The sequence below is a fragment of the Myotis yumanensis genome, unplaced genomic scaffold (assembly GCF_028538775.1).
Source record: "Myotis yumanensis isolate MYYU_CA2020_CCGP unplaced genomic scaffold, mMyoYum1.0.hap1 SCAF_9, whole genome shotgun sequence".
NCBI lineage: Eukaryota > Metazoa > Chordata > Mammalia > Chiroptera > Vespertilionidae > Myotis > Myotis yumanensis.
Window position 1 is genome coordinate 24,060,167 of NW_027223760.1, and position 20,978 is coordinate 24,081,144.

The following is a 20,978-nucleotide window of genomic DNA, read 5'->3' on the forward strand; positions in this document are numbered from 1 at the left end:
CTGGAGAGTACTGGGGGGTTCATCCCTTCTCATCAGTTCCCAGGGGTTGCCTGCAGGCAACCCTCCCCCTTTCAGGATGATCTACGTGGTGTAGAAATTCCTGCTCTTTTCAGGCCCCCAGTCCCTCCCCAGGGTCCAGCATGCCAGTCTGGACCCACCCTCAGAGCGGAGGAACCAGTCTGTGCCTTGGTAGCACGACACGGGGGGGAAGAAGGTTGGGCAGAAAGAAGGCAGGGGTAGTATGGCTGGGGGGTCGTCCTGGCGGGGGACGACTAGCAGCAATGACTGTCAGACAGGCTGGCGGTAAGGCTGGACGCCTGGTCGGGGACGGAGCCGGAGCTGTCCACCAGGCTGGCAGGTTGCGCGTGGACGCGGGGTGTGCGACGGCGCCCCCGGTACTCGATCATGTCGGGATGATAGGCCGGGTGGCGGCGGGCGTGCTTGGTCAAGTGGTCGCTCCGGGAGAACTGCTTGGGGCAGAGCGGGCAGGAGAAGCGCTTCTCGCCCGTGTGTGTCCGGTAGTGGCGGGCAAGCTCGTCGGAGCGCGTGAACTTCTTGTCGCAGTCGAGCCAGTCGCAGGAGAAGGGGCGCTCCCCCGTGTGGGTGCGCTGGTGGGACTTCAGGTGTGACGACTTGTAATAGGCTTTGTTGCAGCCCGGGAACGGGCAGCGGTGGCGCTTGGCAGCAGGTGTGACTGGCCTCCGACGGGGCCCTGGACCCGTGGCAGGGGCCGGTCCCACGCCAGGGGTCGCGCCGGAGCCGGCATCCAGGCCGGCAGGCGCTCCGGAGCCGTCAGGTGCTTCGGGGACCTCGAGCGCGCCGGAGAAGTGCTCGGGCCAGGAAACTTCGGCCGGGTCGGCGGCCAGATCCGGCTCGAGGCACAGGGGGGGCCCCGAGCACGGGGTGGGGCCGCAGGAGCCCGACGAGGCGCGCAGAGCTTCCCCCGAGCTCTCCCCGAAGCCCTCCCCGGCGCCGCCGCTCAAGTCAGCCAAGACGCTGGCAGCCAGCAGGTGGGGCGCGGCGCCGCACGCGCCGGGGCTGGGGGCGGGGACCTGGGGAAGCAGGGGGACCGACGCGGGTCCCGGTGGTCCCGCACCCGGCAGAGAGGACTCCGGCGGCGCCGCCGCACCCACCTCCGAGCCGGCGGCTTCTCCCGCGCCCTCGGGGTCCTGCGGGCGGCGGTGGACCACGGCGCCCGCGGACATGGACACCAAGCATTCGGCAGCGAAGTAGTCCAGACACGCCACGGCTGCTGACATGCTGGCACCGCCGGGCCGCCGGCGAGCGCGGTCTGAGCGCAGCCGGCTGCGAGCGAGCGAGTTCTCCGAAGCGTCCGTCCCGCAGCCTCGGAGCGAGAAGCAGGAGGCCCGGTGCGCGCCGCCCGCCGCCCGCCGCCCGCCGCCGCCGCTGCCGCCCGCGCGGAGCCCGCCCCGCTTGACGCGCCCCTGACGCACCGGAGCCCGCGGGGGCGGCGGGACCCGCCCCGGTCCGCAGGACACCCCCTCGGAGCGCGCGGCCCACCGGCCCGAGTCCTTTTTAACAGCCTAGGAAATTATCTTGTCTTCGCGTTCTTGCCTCTGCTGGCGAGCCAGGTAATTTTCATAAAGAGAAAACTCTCCGATCGTAACTTCTGGGCAGCCTGCCGGCTTCGCCCCCCCGCGCCCGCTGGTCCTCCGCCAGCTGGGTGTCCGGCGGAGTCCGCGAAAGTTTTTTTTTTTTTATTTTTTTAAGGGAAAAAATGCTAATACCTGACCTGTCTTTCGATGCATAATGACGATCGTTAGCGAAGCGGGCTGGAATTGCATTTCAGTTCCGTCCACCGCTGTCAGACCAGATTTAAAATCTCCCGAAGTCTGCATCAAAAAAGTTTTCTCATTTAACAGTCCCGCTGTTAATCCCGGGTCGGTACCAAATCCCCAAATAGATCCACCGCGTAGCCATTAATTGATAGCGTTTTGAATCAGAAACATTTTTAACCTTGAAAAAGCAAAGAAGCCTCTCATGGTTGAAATTGAAACTTAGAATCCTTTGAGTAACGATTTAACTATTCAGCCAACGAAAGAAAAATGCATGTTTAAACTGCATTAACCTGTCACAGGCATAGGAACAGATTTCCACGCTGAAATATAAATTACAGACTAGGAACGAGATAAACACATTAAAATGGACTCCCACAATTTTAGTAATAGAAAGACACGTTTCTAATTAGACAACATCTTTTATTTTTCTTTTTGGCAAAAATTAAAAATAAGAAAATGCAGCAAATGGTATAGAATTGCTCATATGGTGTTTTGTGATCGTGGAGGCTTTTCTTTTTAATATAATCAGACACAGGTTATAGATATTCTTATATTTATTCACTGCTTTCATTTATTTTCCTTCTCTGATATTTAAAAATTGAAAAAACATAGAAAGGCAAACAGGATGATTTCTAAAAATGGTCATAGCAGGGATTTAAACGTACACAAGCTTTACTGATACATTGAATTATGTGCATTTTGTTTGCAATTCTTCCGTGCTTTTTCCTTTGACAATTAAAATACATATACATCAAGAATAATATAGCTTTATGTATTTACTTCCTAGAATAATCAAATGTGAAGTAATTGTCATATTTGCTTCAGGTTTTTTATTTATATTAAAGAAGACAGGGTTGAATGTCACTTTATTTCCCTCCTCAGTCCCATTCACCATTCTCCCTCCTTCCCTAGGTAATCAGTATTATAATGTGTGTATTCTTCCAGCATTTGTTATTATACTTTATTACCTAATTACCTATATATATTTATATGTAAATCTATATCTATGCTTATGCATTTTAAATTTTCTTTATAAATGCTACAGGAGTGTACATATTATTTTGCAACTTACTTTTTCCCCCTCAGCATGATTTTGAGAACTATCCATATTGATACCTATAGAATCTATTCATTTCAGTAGTTTTATATTATTGTCAGCTTTATTATTTTTTGTGGATATTCCCCTCTGAAACAGATTATTGTAAAGTTGCTTGTCTTAAAATTGTGGACAGTTAACTCTTAATCTACACATAGAAAAATTCTATCAGAGACAGAATTCTTTACTAGCTGCTTTTCTTTTAATTTTATTATTTAGAAAAATGTAAAGGTATTTTAAAATGCAGAGAGAATATTACAAGCACCCATTTACCTATCTCATAAAATTGGTAATCGTTAACATTTTGCCATATCTGTTTCAGGTCTATTTTTTAAATGGAGCTATTTAACATTTCTGATAAAATTGAAATCTCTCAGTACTCCTCTCCAAAATCATTCTCCACCCTTTACTCCAAAGGTGAACACTATCCTGAATTTGGTATATAACTTTACAATCTAGCTTTTACATTTTTACAACAAATTAACCCATGAAAACACAGAACATTGCTTTGTTTGATTTTTTAAAATGCACGTGTGTGGTGTTAGACTGTACCTATTCTGTGACTTTTTTTCCCCTTCATGGTATGTTTCTGTTTTTTCTCTCCATGGTGATAAATGCACATCCAATCCATTCATTTTAATTGCTATATTATAAGTCCATGCATATGAATGTGCCCTGTTCATTCATTCCCCTATTGATGAATATTTAAGCTGCTGCCAATATTTTGGTATCATGGGCAATGCTAGTATGAACATATGTGTGCATGTGTCCCATACACATATGTGAAGGTTTCTCTGTGGGGAGTCTAGATGGGGAATTGCTAGCCTGCTCACACATTTTCAGTTTTATTAGAGACTGCCAAATGTTTTTTTGAATCTATACACCCATCAGCAGTGTATGTGAACTGTTTCCCTCACCTGACCTTCAATACTTTCTAGATTCAAAGTTTTCTTATTTCTGACAATTTGATTTTTTAAAGACTCAGTATTTCATTGTTTTATTTGAATTTCCCTCACTGCTAGTGACTTGAGCATTTTATTGGCTATTAAGGTTTCCGAGTCTGTGATTTGCTTTCTCACAGTCACCCATTTTTCCAATGGGCTGTGAATATTTTCATCTTTTTTTCTCTTGAGTTGTAGGGGTTCATGCATATAAACATTATATTGCCTCAGTCTGTGACTCCTCTTTTAACTGCTTTTGATGTGTTTTGCACTATAGAAAATTTAAAATGTAGTCATAGTCACTGATCTCTTTCTTTATAGTTTGTGTCACTTGTGTGTCTTATTAAAGAACTCTCTTCTGTACCTGATGCCATGAAGAGAGCCTCCTATTTTTTTCCCCCCTTAGTACTGTAAAGTTTTGCTTTCTACACTTGTAAAGTTGATCCATCTGGGACTTTTTTTTTTTTCCAGTGGTGTAAAATAGGAATTACTTTTACTGCTTCTCTCCCCCACATGGAAAACCTATTGTTCTGCCTCAATTTACTGAACAGCCTTTCACTCCCACATTAATGTGTAATGCCACCACGACTAAAAATTAAATTTCTACATATTTGTGGACATGTTTCTACTTTATCCTTCTCCACCAAGCAAATCAATTCTGAACCAATACCACACTGTTTGAATTATTATGGCTTTATAACAGGTCTTCATGTCTGGGAGGTCATTTTCCTCTTTTGTTCATTTAAAAAAATTGTATTGGCTATATTTGGACTTCTACTCTTCCATACTAACTTTAGCATCAATTTTTCAACTCCCACTGAAAAACGTCTTTGGTATTTTATTGAGTTACACTTATAGGGTTAAATTTGGGGAGATGTGACATCTTTATAGAATTATCATTCAATACATTAATAGATTTCTTCATGTCCTTCAGTAACATTTTATGATTTGTTAATGAAACTCTTGTGCTTCTTTGTTAGATTTATTCCTAGTTCCCTTATAGCTTTTGTTGCTATAAGTTGGATTCTTTTTAAAGTTTTTAAATGATTATTTTTGTTATTTGGAAATTTATTGATTTTGGAATAATCTTGCTTTAGCAAACATGCTAAATAATTTATTTGCAGATTCCTTTGTATTTTCATGTGGATAATCATACCATCTGTAAATGACACTCTTGATACTTTTCCCCTTTCTTATCTCAATGGATGGGCTGGGACCTCCAATATAACATTCAATATTAAGGGTGAGACCAAGCATTGTTTTCCTATTTCTAGCTCATTGAGAATGCTTCTAATGTGGTATCATTATTTATGATTATTGTTGTAAAGTTTTGGTAGAAACCCTTTATCAGGTTAAGGAATTCCCTTCTATCCCAGTTGAGTTTAAAGTAGGAGTATTTTAAAATCATGAAATGGCCCTAACCTGTTTGGCTCAGTGGATAGAGCGTCGGCCTGCGGACTGAAGGGTCCCAGGTTCAATTCCAGTCAAGGGCATGTACCTTGGTTGCAGGCACATCCCCAGTAGGGGGTGTGCAGGAGGCAGCTGATCGATGTTTCTAACTCTTTATTCCTCTCTGTAAAAAAATCAATAAAATATTTTTTTTAAAAAATCATGAAATGAATAAGGAATTTAATTAAGAGCTTTTTCTAAAAGTATTGAGATGATTATAGGTTTTGTCTTTGATGTGTTAATGTAATGGGTCACTTTGATAGATTTTTTTTTCCAATGTGGCTATATCCTCGGATTCTGAGATAAATCTTGTTTGCTGTTTGTATGTTTATTTTTAATACAAGGCTTCAGGCAGTTTGTGAATGCTTCCTATTTTTAGCGTCTATTTCATAAATGATATTGGCCTATAATATTCTTTTCTTGCACTGCTTTTGTGCATGTTTAGTATCAAGGTTATTGTTGTTGTTAAGTGCCATTGAGTCGACGTCGACACTGTGAAGAAGTGGTGCCCACACTGTCCTGTCCTCAACAGCCCTGCTCAGCTCCTGTACACTCATGCCTGTGGCTTCTTTTATGGAGTCAGTCCATTTCCTATGGGGTCCTCCTCTTTTCCTGCTGCCTTTTATTTTCGCCAGCATTGGTGTCTTTTCCAAAGAACCCTGCCTTCTCGCCATGTGCCCGAAGTAGGACAGCTTCCGTTTTGTCGTTTTGCGTCCAGTGATGTTCCAGGTGTAGGACCCACTTGTTCATCTTTCTAGCAGTCCAGAGTCTCTTAGAGCTCTCCTCCAAGACCACATTTGAACTGAATCCATTTTTTTTCCTTACCAGCCTTCTTTGCTGTCTAACTTTCTCATCCGCGCATAGTAATTGGAACTCTGAGGGTGTGGATGATCTTAGCCCTTCGTCGCGAATGATACCTCTTTGATCTTTCCAAATTATTGCATTGCTGCCCTTCTGGGCCTCCGCCTTCTCTTGTTTTCTTGGTTGCAGTCACCATTGGAAATGATGACTGAACCAGGGCAAGCAAAATCTCTAACAATTTCAGTGTCTTTGTTTCATGATTCTTGTCTTCTTGATATTCAAATGCAGTTCTGCTTTGGCACTTTCTTCTTTTAGTTTCATCAAAAATTGTTTCAAATCGTTGCTATTTTCTGCCAGTAAGATAGTGTCATCTGCATATATTAAGTTATTGATATTTCTTCCACCAAGTTTTACCCCTCGTTTCTCTGAGGCTAGCCCAGATTTTTGTATATGTTACCCTCATAAAATACACTTGGAAAGTTCCCTTTTTCTATATTCTATAAAAGTTTGTATGATTTGTTTCTTAATGTTGGTAAATCTCATCTGTGAAATGATCATATTTTGAAAATTCAATTCAGTTTCTCTCATGGTTATTCATTTACTTGTGTTTTGTATTTCTTTTGGGGTAAATTTTGATAATTTACATTTTTCGTTACAAATTAAATATTATATTTAAGCCTTTAAAATTTTGGTATATAGTTCATAGCATTCTCTTATTATTTAGAAATTATCTACGGCATCTATAATTATATCCTACTTCTCATTCTTTGTATTTTACATGTAAATTCTCTATTTTGTCTTTTTTGTTTTAACAGAGGTTTGTCTATAGTCTTTTCAAATAGCCAGCTTTTGTAGAGCATCTTTGTTTCTTTTTAAATATGTATGTTTAATTTCTGTATTTATTTTCATTAATCTCTCACACTTATACTGAGTTGAGCATTTATTCGTGTGTGTTTTTTAAAAAAAGCTTTTCAAGTTAAATCCTTCCCAATCTTTCTTATTTTTTTAAAAGATAATATAGGGCTATACATTTATTTTGAAGAGAAATTTCCCTTCTTTATCTGTATCAAGTTTTCAAAATAGTGCTTTTGTTGTCATTCAGTTCTAAATACTTCATAATTCCACCGTGATTTCTTAAACACGGAATTTTCAGAAGGGTCTTTTCTCTGGATGACGGGATCCTTCCTATCAACAGTGCAGAAAAGATAATATTTACCTTTGTGTAGATAATTACCTACGGGAAGCTCTTTCTGAAGTAAAGGAGGTTTAAGGTACATGCTACCAAGAAACAAGCAATTTCCAAGCCATGTTAGGAGGATCTGGAAACTTTATGTTGCTAATGTTCTGCCATAGAGTTGGCATATGGTTCTAAATATTTCATTCATTCCGCCAATTCACACCGATGGCCTTCCGTATACCAAGCACTCTTCCAGGCAGCAGGGATGACATTAGTGAACAAAAAAGAAAACAACTTCCTGTTCTCATGGAGTTTAGACCATAGTGTAGGAATTACTTTACGTTTTTCTTAATTTGTGGATGTGGTGCTGATGTTGCAAATAGTCTAAGACCACCATCCGATGGTTCTCTTGAATTTTGGAAAAGCTGTGCAAAGGAGGGGCCTGAGGCTGGAACACAAATGCTGGTTTGCAGGTTGTTGAAGGAGCGGTTCCTGTGCCCGTGGAAGACACCCCGTCCCACTGCTGAGAGGGCCTCCTGAGAGGCCCCCTGGCTGAGAAGCAGAATTGGAGGACATGGCAGAGGAGACACCTCATCTGTCGGTAGTTTCTCTGGAAAGGGAGGGGGTTTTCTTATTGTTTATTGTTTGGGGGGAGATCGAGGACTTCACTGGATAACGGACTGGGCGTCAGTTGTTCAAGTTGGTGAGGAGGCTTTGGGGTCTCTGTACAGCTGGTGTTCTATCACCTGAGCTATTCTGTAACCAGTGCACATTGTGTAATCGCTCAGGAATCAGCTCTGGAGGCATAATGGAAAGAATAAGGGTGATTTCTCAATGCAGTGCGTACAGTGGCCTTGAAGTAAATGTTACAGAAATAACATTTCTCCCAAGCTCATTCGGAAGCTTACGGAGCGGCATCGAAGAGATGTTCCTGGAGGCCTGGAGAGGCTGACCTGTCCATCCCCTTTGGTCAAAAGTGATTCGAATGAGTCATGCAGTAGGCATTCCATTAATGTATATAGAATAAATGGACAGGAATATGTAAACGGACAGATTAGGATCAGTGTTTACTCATGATTACTCTCAAATAGACATTCAGCATTCCCAGAAATACTGCAAACCTGTTTGCACCTCTGCCAATCTCCCTCCCAGCTTTTGGCAAAGACCAGTCCATTCTCATGAGTTCTAGCCCCATTACTTCCTGCTTTCTCAGGGTACACAATCCACAACATATCTCCGCTCTCTCCAGGCTCTCCTTTCTCTCCTCCCCTCTAGAATAATTTAAATCAACATTTAATAATGGACTAATATCACCAATATTTTTTTTAAAAAACCTCTCTATCGTACATTTTCCTCTAGCTACTGATATATAGCCATATTCCCCCTTCAAGCCAAATTTCTCAAAGGCTGAATATGTTCTGTATCCTCCAGTGCCACTTCCTTACTCCCATGAATTAATAAAATTGTTCCAATATTTAGCTCTCACTTTGCTACAGAGATTCTTCTTGTTAAGATCAACATTGATGCACAACACTGTGAATGTACTTAATGCCACTGAACTACACACCCCAAAATGGTTAAAATTGTAAGTTTTATGGTAGGTATTTTTACCACAATAAAACAATTTCTTCAAAAGAAAAGAAAGATCACATTGATCATATTGCCTAATCCAGTCCTCCAATTACTAGCACTCTCAAAGCAGTCCAGTAATCCTTGAAACATTCTCTTTATTTGGCTTCTGTAATACTGCATTCTTTGGGGGCTTTCTTTCATCTTTTTCATTGTTCCTTCTCAGTTTTAATTGCTCATTTTTCCTTCTTTGACCTTTCAAATGTAAAGTTCTATGGAATTCTACACAATGCCTCTTCTCTCAATTCTACCCAGTCTCTCTAGGTAATTTTTAACATTTCCATGGCTTCAGTACACCTCTATACTAACAGCTTATGAAATGATAATTTTTCCCTCTAGATCTATTTTCCAGAGAGGCCAGGTAGTCTTATCCATCTGACTAGCTGGTAACACCCCACTCTTCCTGGGATGTCTCATAGATATCTCAAACTTAATATATTCAAAAGCCAAATTCTTGGTTGTTAACCCCAAATCTACATTCTTTCTGTCTCGGTAAATAACACTTTTCACTCATCCTGCTGCTCAAGCCAGCAAACGGGGTATCATTCTTGACAGCTCCCTCTCCATCAGCCCCCAGACTTAATTCATCTTCCTGGTTGGTTAATTCTACCTTTAAGTTATATCTTGACCACTCACTTTTCTCATTTTCCCTGCTAATGCCCTAACCCAAACCACCACCATCTCTTCATCAAAACTACTGTAATAATGTAACATCTTCATGAATTCTGGGTATTATGATGTGGACATCTTTGGCGAGCCATTTTCCGGCCAACACAGGCTAACACAGAGTAAATGAATGGAAACAGATGAATGGATTCGGGGATCTGAGCCAGTGGGAGGCAGGTCATGTAGGGTTTTGTAAACCAATGTACAGAGTGAAATGGGAAGTGTTAGGGAGGATTTGAGCTGTGGCATGATCTGAATTACTTTTTAGAGGTTCACCCGATTGCTGTGTGGCAAATGGACTGGAGCATGGGCAAGAGCAGAAGCAGACCAGTTAGTTAGCCACTGCGGAGTCCAAACAAAAGGTGATGGTGCAGTGACAGATGATTGTGGTAGCAACGAAGGCGGTGTGAAGTGGTCAGGTCTGGGTTTCCTATGCAGTGAAGTGAGGTATCTGCTTGCTGATGTGTTGCACGTGAGGCAGAAGAGAAGGTGAGGAGTCATGAATTTCTCCAAGAAGTTCAACCCAACCACTGGAAGAATATACTTTTTACTTCGAGATAAGAAAGACTTTATTATTTTGTTTGTTTTGTTTTGTTTTCTGTTAATCCTTACCTGAGGATACTTCTCTGTTGATTTTTAGAGAGAGTAGAAGGGAGAGGGAGAGACACAGAGAGAGAAACATCAATTGGTTGTCTCCTGCACGCACCCCTATCTGGGCTGGGGATTGAGTCTGCAACCACTGTATGTGCCCTTGACCGGAATCGAACCTGTGACCATTCAGTCTACAGGCCAATGCTCGATCCACTGAGCCAAACTGGCTAGGGCAAGATAAGAAAGACTTTAGAAGAAGCAAGATATAGGTGGTGGAAAGTGGGAGTTTGGTTTTAGACACTTTAAGGCAGCGGTTTCAACCCGTGGGTTGCGACCCCTTTGGGGGTCGAACAACCCTTTCACAGAGGTTGCCTAAGACCATCGGAAAACACATATATAATTACATATTGTTTTTGTGATTAATCACTATGCTTTAATTATGTTCAATTTGTAACAATGAAAATACAGCCTGTACATCAGATATTTACATTACAATTCATAACAGTAGCAAAATTACAGTTATGAAGTAGCAACGAAGATAATTTTATGGTTGGGGGTCACCACAACATGAGGAACTGTATTAAAGGGTCGCGGCATTAGGAAGGTTCAGAACCACTGCTTTAAGGTGTATTTCAGACACCTAGGTGGAGATGCTGTATAGGCCGTGGGATCTATGAGTCTGAAGCTTTTACAGTTTGAAGTTGACCTACATCCCTGACAGAACTATATGTTTTTACATGTATGTTCCTGGAGGACAGGAATTCTAACTCTTGGTAGAGTTCCTCAAAATGTTATATATAATCATTTAATAATTTTTAGTATAATGATAATAAGGTAGTATCTAAGTATTTTTAAAACTAATCTAATAACTTAAATCTAATGCTTTAGATTCAATTCTTGATAAAAACTCCTGTGTTCTTAGTGGTCAGGTTTTTTTAGATCCAGCTGAACTTCTTCCACGTTACACTCAGTCTCATGTTAATTTCCAAGGCTAAGTAAACGGACCTTATGAAAAGCAGGCAAGCCTTTACTTGACTAATTTAAAATACCTTTCAGTGTGTGCAGTGTTGTGGCTTTAAAAAATAACCATTGACAGGAAGAATGAGCACATAGTATATAATCAGTAAACATATATTTTTACATAATGAGACGGAGAGCAAAGGCTTCACTGAGGTGTCTGTATGAAGACAGAAAGCGTGGGTGACAGAAACTTCTGCGGTATCATGGCCCAGTAGTTCAGCAATATGTGTGGAGTCCAACCAGCCAGATCCAAATCCCAGCACGAGACATAAGCCCCTCACGTTTCACGTGAAGGGAATATAAATTGATGCAGCCATTTGAATAATTTGCAAAGATGATGATGTACGTACCCTGTGATTCAGAAATTTCACGCCTTAGTGTATATCTTTGAGAAATTCTTGTCCTTGGCCCCAGGAGGAGACAGCTACAAATGTGTTCAGTGCAATATTTGCTGCAAATTTTTAAAGCAATCTAAATATTCATAAAAACACAAGGCATTACTATACAGGAGTAAAAATAAAGGACGAGGCATGGATGTTTTCTGCTCAATAAAATAGAGCAGAAAAAAGAAGTCCAAGATTTTAGAAAAATGTGTCAAACACGATACCATTTACATGAAGTTTAGATACACGGGGATTAGTACTAGGTTAGCACATTATCGTTGTTAACAGCGCAAACTAAGCAGCCAGGTGCCCAGTTCGGGTGCCATCAATGGGTGAGTCCCCGGCTACGCGACCTTGATTACGTCACGTCTCCTCACGTAGAAAAAGGGAACAATCATAGTGGGTTCAGTGAGAACCGTTAACATATGCGATGCGATGAGAGCGCGTTTGGCATGTAGTGAGCACTGTATTCGTTGTTCTGTATTGTTTGTCCAGATAGTATTCATCCACATATAGCCTAGCATATCTATATATTGAAAGTCTACTCCGTTCAGGAGTGTGATAAGCACCACATTTTGTTCAGCAGTTATCTCTGGTGTGGGAGGAAAAAGGATGGGATTTCAACAGATTCTTTGGTGTTTTACTTCTTTTTTAAAATCCTGAAGCAAATAAGGCAAAAGATAAGATTTGTCAATACGGGTGGTGACTGCACTCCTGTGTGCTCTGTCATTCTCTACACTTTTCTTTGTGTATGAAATTTGTTCTTTCTTAAAAAAAAATCTCAGTACAGAGCCTGGAACAGTACATGCACAAAAAAATATTTCTTAAATGAACGCGTGATGAAGAAGTGGCATGGAATGAGGACACAGCCGTAGGAATGTGCAGGTGGGCTTCCTGTCTGTTCTGCTCCTGGGCCCGACCAGGAGAGCAGTGGGGTGTGCAGCGGTAGGAGGGGAAGGTCCTCTTCAGCAGCAGTGGAATCAGGGAGACAATGGCTTTCAAGGTTCTGAGCGAAAATTATTTTCAACTTAGAGTTCTGTACCCAGGCGAACGTATCATTCAAGTGTGAGAGCAAAATAAAAATGCTCTCAGAAATGTGAGGGTTCAGAAAAGATGCCATTCAAGCACCCTCTCAGGAGGAATAACTAAACAACGTATTTCAGGAAAATGGAAAACGAATCCAGGAGGAAGGCATGAGGGACACAAAATCTGGTGACAAAGCAGCAAAACTCATGGTGAAATTTAAAATTGTTATTGACTGAGGAGAGTGGGGAGAGAGAGAAAGGAGAGCGAGAGAGCGAGAGAGAGAGAGAGAGAGAGAGAGGTAAAATCCCCAGAGATCATTACTTGGGAAGTAGCAGGGCTAAAGGAAAAAAGCAAAAGCATGTGAAGGTTCTTGACTTGTTCAGAGAGAAGCCGGTTATGGTCAGTAGTGGGAGATATTGATTCTGTAAGACAAGGCTAAGCACGCACTTGAAGTTAGAGGAACCACTGGAAACATGGAAATAGAATGTGTAACTAACTAACCATTCCAAGAAAAAAAGTTAAATAGGAAACTGTCATTAATTCAACACAATGGGAAAGGAGAAACGGTAACACAGTAAACGGAATACACAAAATATGATGCAAGAATGAGTGCAAAGTGTCAGTAATCACAATGTGAATGGATTTACTAACCCAGTGAAATGACAGCCCGAGCGCCTTGAAAAAGAAAGACCCCAAACCATAAGAGCTCTATGCTGTTTACCTAAAACATTTAAAACAAAATGACCCAGGAATTTAAAATTAAGTAATAGAAACAGATGTAACAAAGAAAACCAAATGAACATTTCAAGTACAAAAATATAAGGATATAGAAGAATTAATTAACATTGGTAAGGTTTATTCTCAAGAAACAATGGATAGTATATATACGTATATGTTTACATATTTTAAATCTACATGGGATATTTACAAAGGAGAATTCAACAGATCCTATAAAGTAGAAATTATACAACTTCCATTCACTGACCACGTACATAAAATTATTATTTAACAACAAAAAATAGAAAAATTACAGACAAAAAAACCTCTTGATCCTCTTGAAAACGAGAAAGCACACTTCTAATTAACTTGGATTCAAGAGGAATTAAAATTGAAATTACAAACTCCTTAGAAATGAACAAATGAGCACCCTACATTTTAAGATCTGTGAGTGCTGCCAAAGTGGTACAAATGGAAAGATTTATAGCTTTAAGTGCTTGTAGAAAACAGAAATTGTGAAAATAAACAAGCATTTGACTTAGAACTAGAAAAAGAACCAGAAAAATAAACCCCCCCAAAAATAAAAGGAGGAGAATAAGAATAAAAGTAGAAATCAATGAGATAAAAAAAAAAAGTTGGGCTTCATTACTAAAACCAATTACTGAACTACTTCTTTGTCAAGAAGAATAAAATGGATGAATTCTTGGTGAATCAGATTAAGAAACAAAGGAGTTATAAGTAATGTAAGGAATGGCCCTCACCAGGTAGCTAAGCGGGTAGAGCATGGTCCCAGTATGCCAAGGTGTGGATTCAATCTCCAGTTAGGGCACACAAAAGAATCAACCAATGAATGCATATATAAGTGGAACAACATACTGATGTCTCTCTCTCTGGCTCTCTCGCTCTCGCTCTTTCTCTCTCTTCTTCCCTCCCTCCTTCCTTCCCTCCATCCCTCAAATCAATAAAAAAAAACAATGTAAGGAACAAGAATAGTGGGAAAAGCTGAATGATTTCTATGTTTAACTTCAAATAAATGCAATTAAAATTTAGGATGAAATGTCTGATCCATAAAAGTACAAATCACCAAAGTTGATTCAATAAGAAGGAGAAATACTATGGACCATTATCTAAAAATAAATGGAAAAATAATTTAAAATCTAAAAAAACAAAGCACCAGACCTAAGTACTTTTGCAATCTGGATCTACCAAAACTAAGGAGCAGATATTTCCCATGTTATATAAGTGGTTTCTAGTCTATAGAGCAGATTGAAAGCTTTCCAGTTTATCTAAGCAGTAACAATGACCCTAGTTCTGAAATTAAACTAACATAGGACTCAAAAGAAGAATTAATCTCTCTTATGAATATAAATACAAAATTTCCAAATAAATTGTTAATCTATCAAATCTAGCAGGGTATTAAAAAAAATACTGCATCATGCCCAGAATGAGCTATCCCAGGAAAGGAAGAGTAGTTGGAAAGTAGAAAAATACCATTGATAGATTCATTGTGTTCTCTGAAGAGAAAAATGATGCTGATCTCAATATGTGCCCCCCAAGATAGTTAATGAAATGCAAAGAACAAATTTAGAAAGAAAATCTTAGTAAACAGGTCATAGAAGAAAGTGTCCTACATTTGAAAAGATGTCCCCATCAAAAATCTACTATAAACACAAATACTTAGTCATGAAAGATTTGAAGCATTCCCATTAGAATTAGGAACAATACCATGGTACACTCTGCCACTACCATTTAGCATTGAAATAGATACCCCATTCAATGCAAATAATGAAAAAAAAGGGTGGCAATAAATAAGATATATAAATATTAGAGAAAAAGATACAAAACTGTCACTTTGGGCAGGTGATAGTTCCATCTACCTGGAAAAAAATTCAGGAAAAGTGTCTGAGAAACTTTAGAACTAGTAAGATATTGATAAGGTGACTATACAGGGGTGGGCAAAAGTAGGTTTATAGTCATGAGTGCATGAAACGGTTTATTCTTGCATTATTATCTATTAATTATTGTACTATTTATTTGTATTATAACTGTAAACCTACTTTTGTCCACCCTGTATAAAGATCGTCATGAAGGAAAGTATGCAATGGAATTGAAATTCACAAATAAAGGCCTGAATGCATGGAAAAATATATACTGTTTTCTAACAGAAAAGCTCAGTGCTGTCAAATGACAATTATTCCCCCAAATTTATAAATTTAATGCTACCCCAAACAATATATCAACAAATTTCTGTATAGAATTTGTTAAGCTGACTCAAATTCATCTGGGAGAGAAAAATAGCAGGAATAATATTTTTTAGCAAATTAAAACATATTATTAAGCCTTACTAATTGATTCAGTGTACTCTGGCATAAGAATAGATCAATAAAGTGATGGAACAAAAAACCCGGTACAGAAACAGACATATTTGTGGGAGTTCAATATATTACAAAAGTGACATCTCAAATCAGTGGGGAAATGGTAGACAATTTATTAAAAGGTTTCAACAATTAATCATTGGGGGGAATAAAGTTCCATCATTTCCACATACAATGTAAAAAGTAAATTTTTGGTGAATTATTACAAAAGTAAAATTTAAAGTACTGGGATAATCATCTCAATAAATATAGAATACATATTTGACAAAATTCAAGATTACTCATGATTAAAAACACCTAGTAAACTAGCAATAGAAAGGAATGTCCTTAATTTGAGAATGGACATCTACAAAAAAAAAAAAAGCCTTTATTATACTCAATGATGAAAGGGCCAAATTATTTTCCTAAGACTGTAAGCAAGCCAAGGATGTTCACGCTCCCACATCTATTCAGTATTATGCTGTCCTGAAGGTTTTTAGCGAGGGCAATAAGGCAAAAAAGGGCATGCAACTTAGAAAGGAAAAAACAAGATTCTTCTCAAACAAGATTATCTATTTAGAAAATTTTAACAAATACCAAAATGTTACCAGAACGAAAGAGTAATTTTAATAAGGTTGCAGGATACAGTAATCAATAGAATTTCTACACACTAACAATGAACAAATAGGAATCAAAATTTAAGAACAGTATTACCATCAAAAACAGTATTACCATAAAAAACAGTACCCCAAAATGAAATATTTAGTATAAGTTTAACAAAATATGCATTTTCTTTGTACTTAAAACTATAAATCCCTGATGAAAGGCAGCAAATACCTAAATAAATGCAGAGACAAAAGGTCTCCATGGGTTGAAAGATTCAATATTGGGAAGGTGTCAGTTCTCCCAAAACTGATATATAGATTCAATGCAATCTTAATAAAAAATCTCGGTAGGATTGTAATTTTATTTTTTTGGGATTGTTATTTTTTTATTAGGTAGCATATCTAAAATAGATAGAAGACCAAGGAACTAAAGTAACTAAAACAATTTTGGGAAAGAAGAACAAAGTTGGGGAAGTCATACTATCTTATTTCAAAAGTTAAAAACTAGTGATAAGAACAGTGTGGTACTGATAAAAGATAGACACAGGATTAATGCAATAGAAGAGAGATTCAAGAAATAGATCAAAATAGCAAATTAGCTTTTGACAAAGTTGCAAACACAATTCAATGGACAAAGGATAGTATTTTCAATGGATGGTGCTCAAACAATTGGATGCCCATATGTAAAAAATTGAACCTCAATTTATACCTTTCATCTTATGTAAATTAACTCAAAATGAACCATAGACCTAAATGTAAAACCTAAAACTATAAAACTTCTAGAAAAAAAAAACTTTGTGAAGTTGGGTAGGTGAGGCAAAGATTTCTTAGATATGATATCAACAGCATGATCTAAAACAGAAAAAAATTGTGAGTTGAACATCAAAATTGAAAATTTCTCTGCAAATGACACTGTTAAAAAATGAGAAATTGTGGTGTCAGGTACTAGACTTATCAAGGAATCACTTCACAAGTTATATAAATGTCTAACCACTACGCTGTACACCTGAAACAAATATAATATTGAATGTAAAATGCAATTGAAAAATAAAAAAATTCAAGAGTGAGTAACTAAGCCACAGACCAGGAGGTATATTTGCATATTACATATCTGACAAAGGATTTCTATCGAAGAAATAAAAGCACTTTTCAAATTCAATACTAAAAAATAAAGAACTCAATTTAAAAAAAACAGACAAAAGATGTGAACAGACACTTCACCAAAGAAGACAAACAATGGCAAATAAGTGCGCCAAAAGGTGCTCAACATCATTAGTTGCTAGGGAAATGCAAATTAAAACTACAATGTGGTACCACTATACACTGATTAGAATGTTTTTTAAAAACCTGACAACATTAAGTGCAGAACAGCTGGAACTCTAATACATTGCGAGTAGGAAAACAAAATAGTACAGTCACTTTGAAAGACAGATTGATAGCTTATAAAGTTAAACACACACACACTATATGATTCAGCATTCCCTCTCCTAGGTATTTAGCCAAGAGCGAGGAGAACTTATATTCATTTTTATGTGAATGTTCATAAGGTTTTTATTCGTTATAGCCAAAAATTAGAAACAACCCAAGTGCCTTCGGCTGATGAATAGATCAATAAACTGTTACTTCCCTGCACTGGAATACTACCCAGCAGTAAAAAGAACTGCTGATATGCACAGCATGGATGAGGGCCGTATGCATTATGCTAAGTCAGTGGTCGGCAAACTGCGGCTCGCGAGCCACATGCGGCTCTTTGGCCCCTTGAGTGTGGCTCTTCCACAAAATACCGACTTCTGCGCATGGGCCACGAAGTTTCAATCGCACTGTACATGCGTGCCCGCACGTGGTATTTTGTGGAAGAGCCACACTCAAGGGGCCAAAGAGCCGCATGTGGCTCGCGAGCCGCAGTTTGCCGACCACTGTGCTAAGTGAAAGGCCTCCGATAAAATGCTGCACACTTTATGATTCAATTTATATGAGAAAATTTTGAAAATTTTGCTATGGGTTTGTGTGGGAAGAAGAGCATGAATGGATTTGGGAGTTTATCGAACTGTTTCATATCTTGTTTGTAGTGGTAGTTACATGGCCACGTGAATTTGCTAAAACTCAGAGTGGTACACTACAAGGAGAGAATTTTACTGTATATAAATATTAAAATGTGAATTAAAAATAACTGTAAAGATAATGGTGCAGTAGGGAAGAAAGACATGACACCCAGAACTATGAAGGAAAAGAAGTGATCATTACAAAATATTAACTTTTGTAGGACAAACATTACCTTAAACAAATTTAAAAATCAGGCCACAGACTAGGTGAATATATATTTTCAGCATATATAACAGACCAAAGATTAAGACCCATAATACAAAGTGCCTGCAGATTAATATGAAGAGAGATAAATAATATAACAGACAAATGGGCAAAGTATATGAAGTGCAGGGTAAAATACAGGGGATTCACAGAAAGACCCAAATGATCAATGAACATGAAAAAATTCACAGCCTCTTGTCATTCGGTGAGCTATGAATTAAAGCAATACTAATACTATACTATCATTTTCAGCCATCAGATAGGCAAAATTGTAAAGATTGTTAAAGCCCGGCATTAGTAAAAACGTGAGACTACAGGTACTCCCACTGAGTTTTGGGAGTGTCTAATGATACAAGGTTTGAAGGATAATTTGGCCATAGCTATAAAAATGTAAATGTGTATCTTTTTTTGACTCAGTAATTTCACTCCTTGGTATTAATACTATATCAGTACTTGCGCAGGTGCACGGATATGTACATAAAAGAACTTTTTATTAGAGCATTGCTTCTAGTTGTGAAAAATGGGAACCAATTGGAACATCTGTGAGCAGAGGGTTGGTTAAATAAATTAGGCAAATTCACATCATGGGCTATTATGACAAATGACACAGGGGTAAGTAGTGATTAAATACTGCATCTATTTATACAAAGAAACACATTATTAAATGAAAAGAGCATGTAGTAATGCATATTGATCCTATTTGTGCCTTTTAAAACCTGCAAATCTACACACACAAACACACATACGTGCGTAGGTCTGGATAAATACACATCAATGTTATGGCGATAGTTCTCCATGGGGTGAGCAATGAGATTGGGGAAACTGTCACTTTTCATCATTTTGCATCCTTTGGTCTTATTTAAACTTTTAAAATGTAGTCATATTTATGTTTTACTTGTATAATTTTTTAAAATTAAAGAAATAACATCATCTTTTCTGTAAGCAAAGTTAATATCGCAGGGAATAAAGACATAATACAGCCCACCAGGTGGCTCAGTTGGTTGGTTGAGCATCCTTCCCTACACAAAATAGGTAGCAGGTTCCATTCTGGTCAGGGCACATACCTAGGGTGCCGATTCTAATCCCAGTCTCTCTCTCTCTCTCTCTCTCTCTCTCTCTCTCTCTCTCTCTCTCTCTCTCCTTTCCTCTCTTTCTAAAATTAATAAAAAATATCCTCAGGTGAGGATAAAGAAAAAGGCATATTGCCATTCTATATCTCCTAATGTATCCAGTGAGAAGGATGCAGCATCAGTTTAATTATAAAAAGCCAGCACGTTTCAAATTGAAAAAAAGAGAAAGAAATAAGAAGTATAGTTGAAATATAGCTATACATTTTAGATTAAGTAAACCCAGATAGAAAAAAAGGTATGTAATTTCCAAATCATAAGTGGGAAAAAGAAAGAGTAAACTTGATTACTATAGTAAGGAAAAAAAAGTAGAAGCATTAAAAATAGAACAAATGGACAAAACAAAAACTAGGTATAATTTTTGTAACACAGAAATGAGTGGCTTTAACATCACTATCAAAAGACAAAAGAATCTCCGATTAAGTGTAAAAAAATTAGCCACAAGCTGTTTATAAAATGAGTGTGTGTGTGTGTGTGTGTGTGTGTGTAAAACATGAAATGAAGATGACAGAGAAGGTTGAAAAGCAATGGGAGGGGCAGAAGTCTCAGAGACAAATACAAGCCAAGGGAACCCATCCTATGTGCTAATATTAACATTATGCAAATAGAATCCAGGACCAGAATATTAAACGGACCACACAGAATTATTTTATATTGCTCAAAGACAGAATGCACAATGAAGGCCCTATAGTCGAGAACATAACTGCCTCCAAATAGAGAACTAGCTGGTTCTATTATGATACCTACTTCTTTCCTATGCAACCCCATGTGGGCAATAAATTGCCAAATGTAGAAAAATATACAATGAGATGAAAATATGTTAACAGATAAATTCTGAAAGGAAAATCATTATATATTACATATATGATATGATCTTAATTTTGTTTTAAATTTTTACATATAAAAATGGCTGGGAGGATCACAGTATCAGGGCTGTCCCTGTGAGTGTGTGGTGGAGGAAGGACAAACATACAGAAGCTGTCCTACAACAGGACCCTGACCACATGCAAGGACACGGCATTGGGCACTCAGCCTGAGCGCTGGACAGCTCTACCTTTAAACCAGCTTTGGCTGCCCTCCCCCCCCCCCCCCCCCCCCCCCCGGTTCCTCAGCCTCTAACAGCCTCGATTTCAAGATTCCCTTAGCAGGGCTGCTTGGTGATAGCTCATAATCATTTCTCCTGAGACAGGCATCTACCATAGTGAGCCTGCACTCTTCTCTTATGGTTGATGTGATTTTAGTATTTGGCCCTATTATTGATGTTGTGGGATAGCCCATGAGGAGTTCCAA

At 39.0% G+C, this 20,978-nt stretch overlaps 1 protein-coding gene across 1 annotated transcript; it reads right to left on the reverse strand.

Moving 5' to 3' along the window:
* Positions 1–272: 272 nt before the first annotated feature.
* On the reverse strand, positions 273–1,259 carry KLF14 (KLF transcription factor 14). The gene has a single exon (XM_070425049.1). It carries the CDS (start codon positions 1,257–1,259, stop codon positions 273–275), a length of 987 nt encoding a protein of 328 aa, XP_070281150.1.
* Between the last annotated feature and the right edge of the window lie 19,719 nt (positions 1,260–20,978).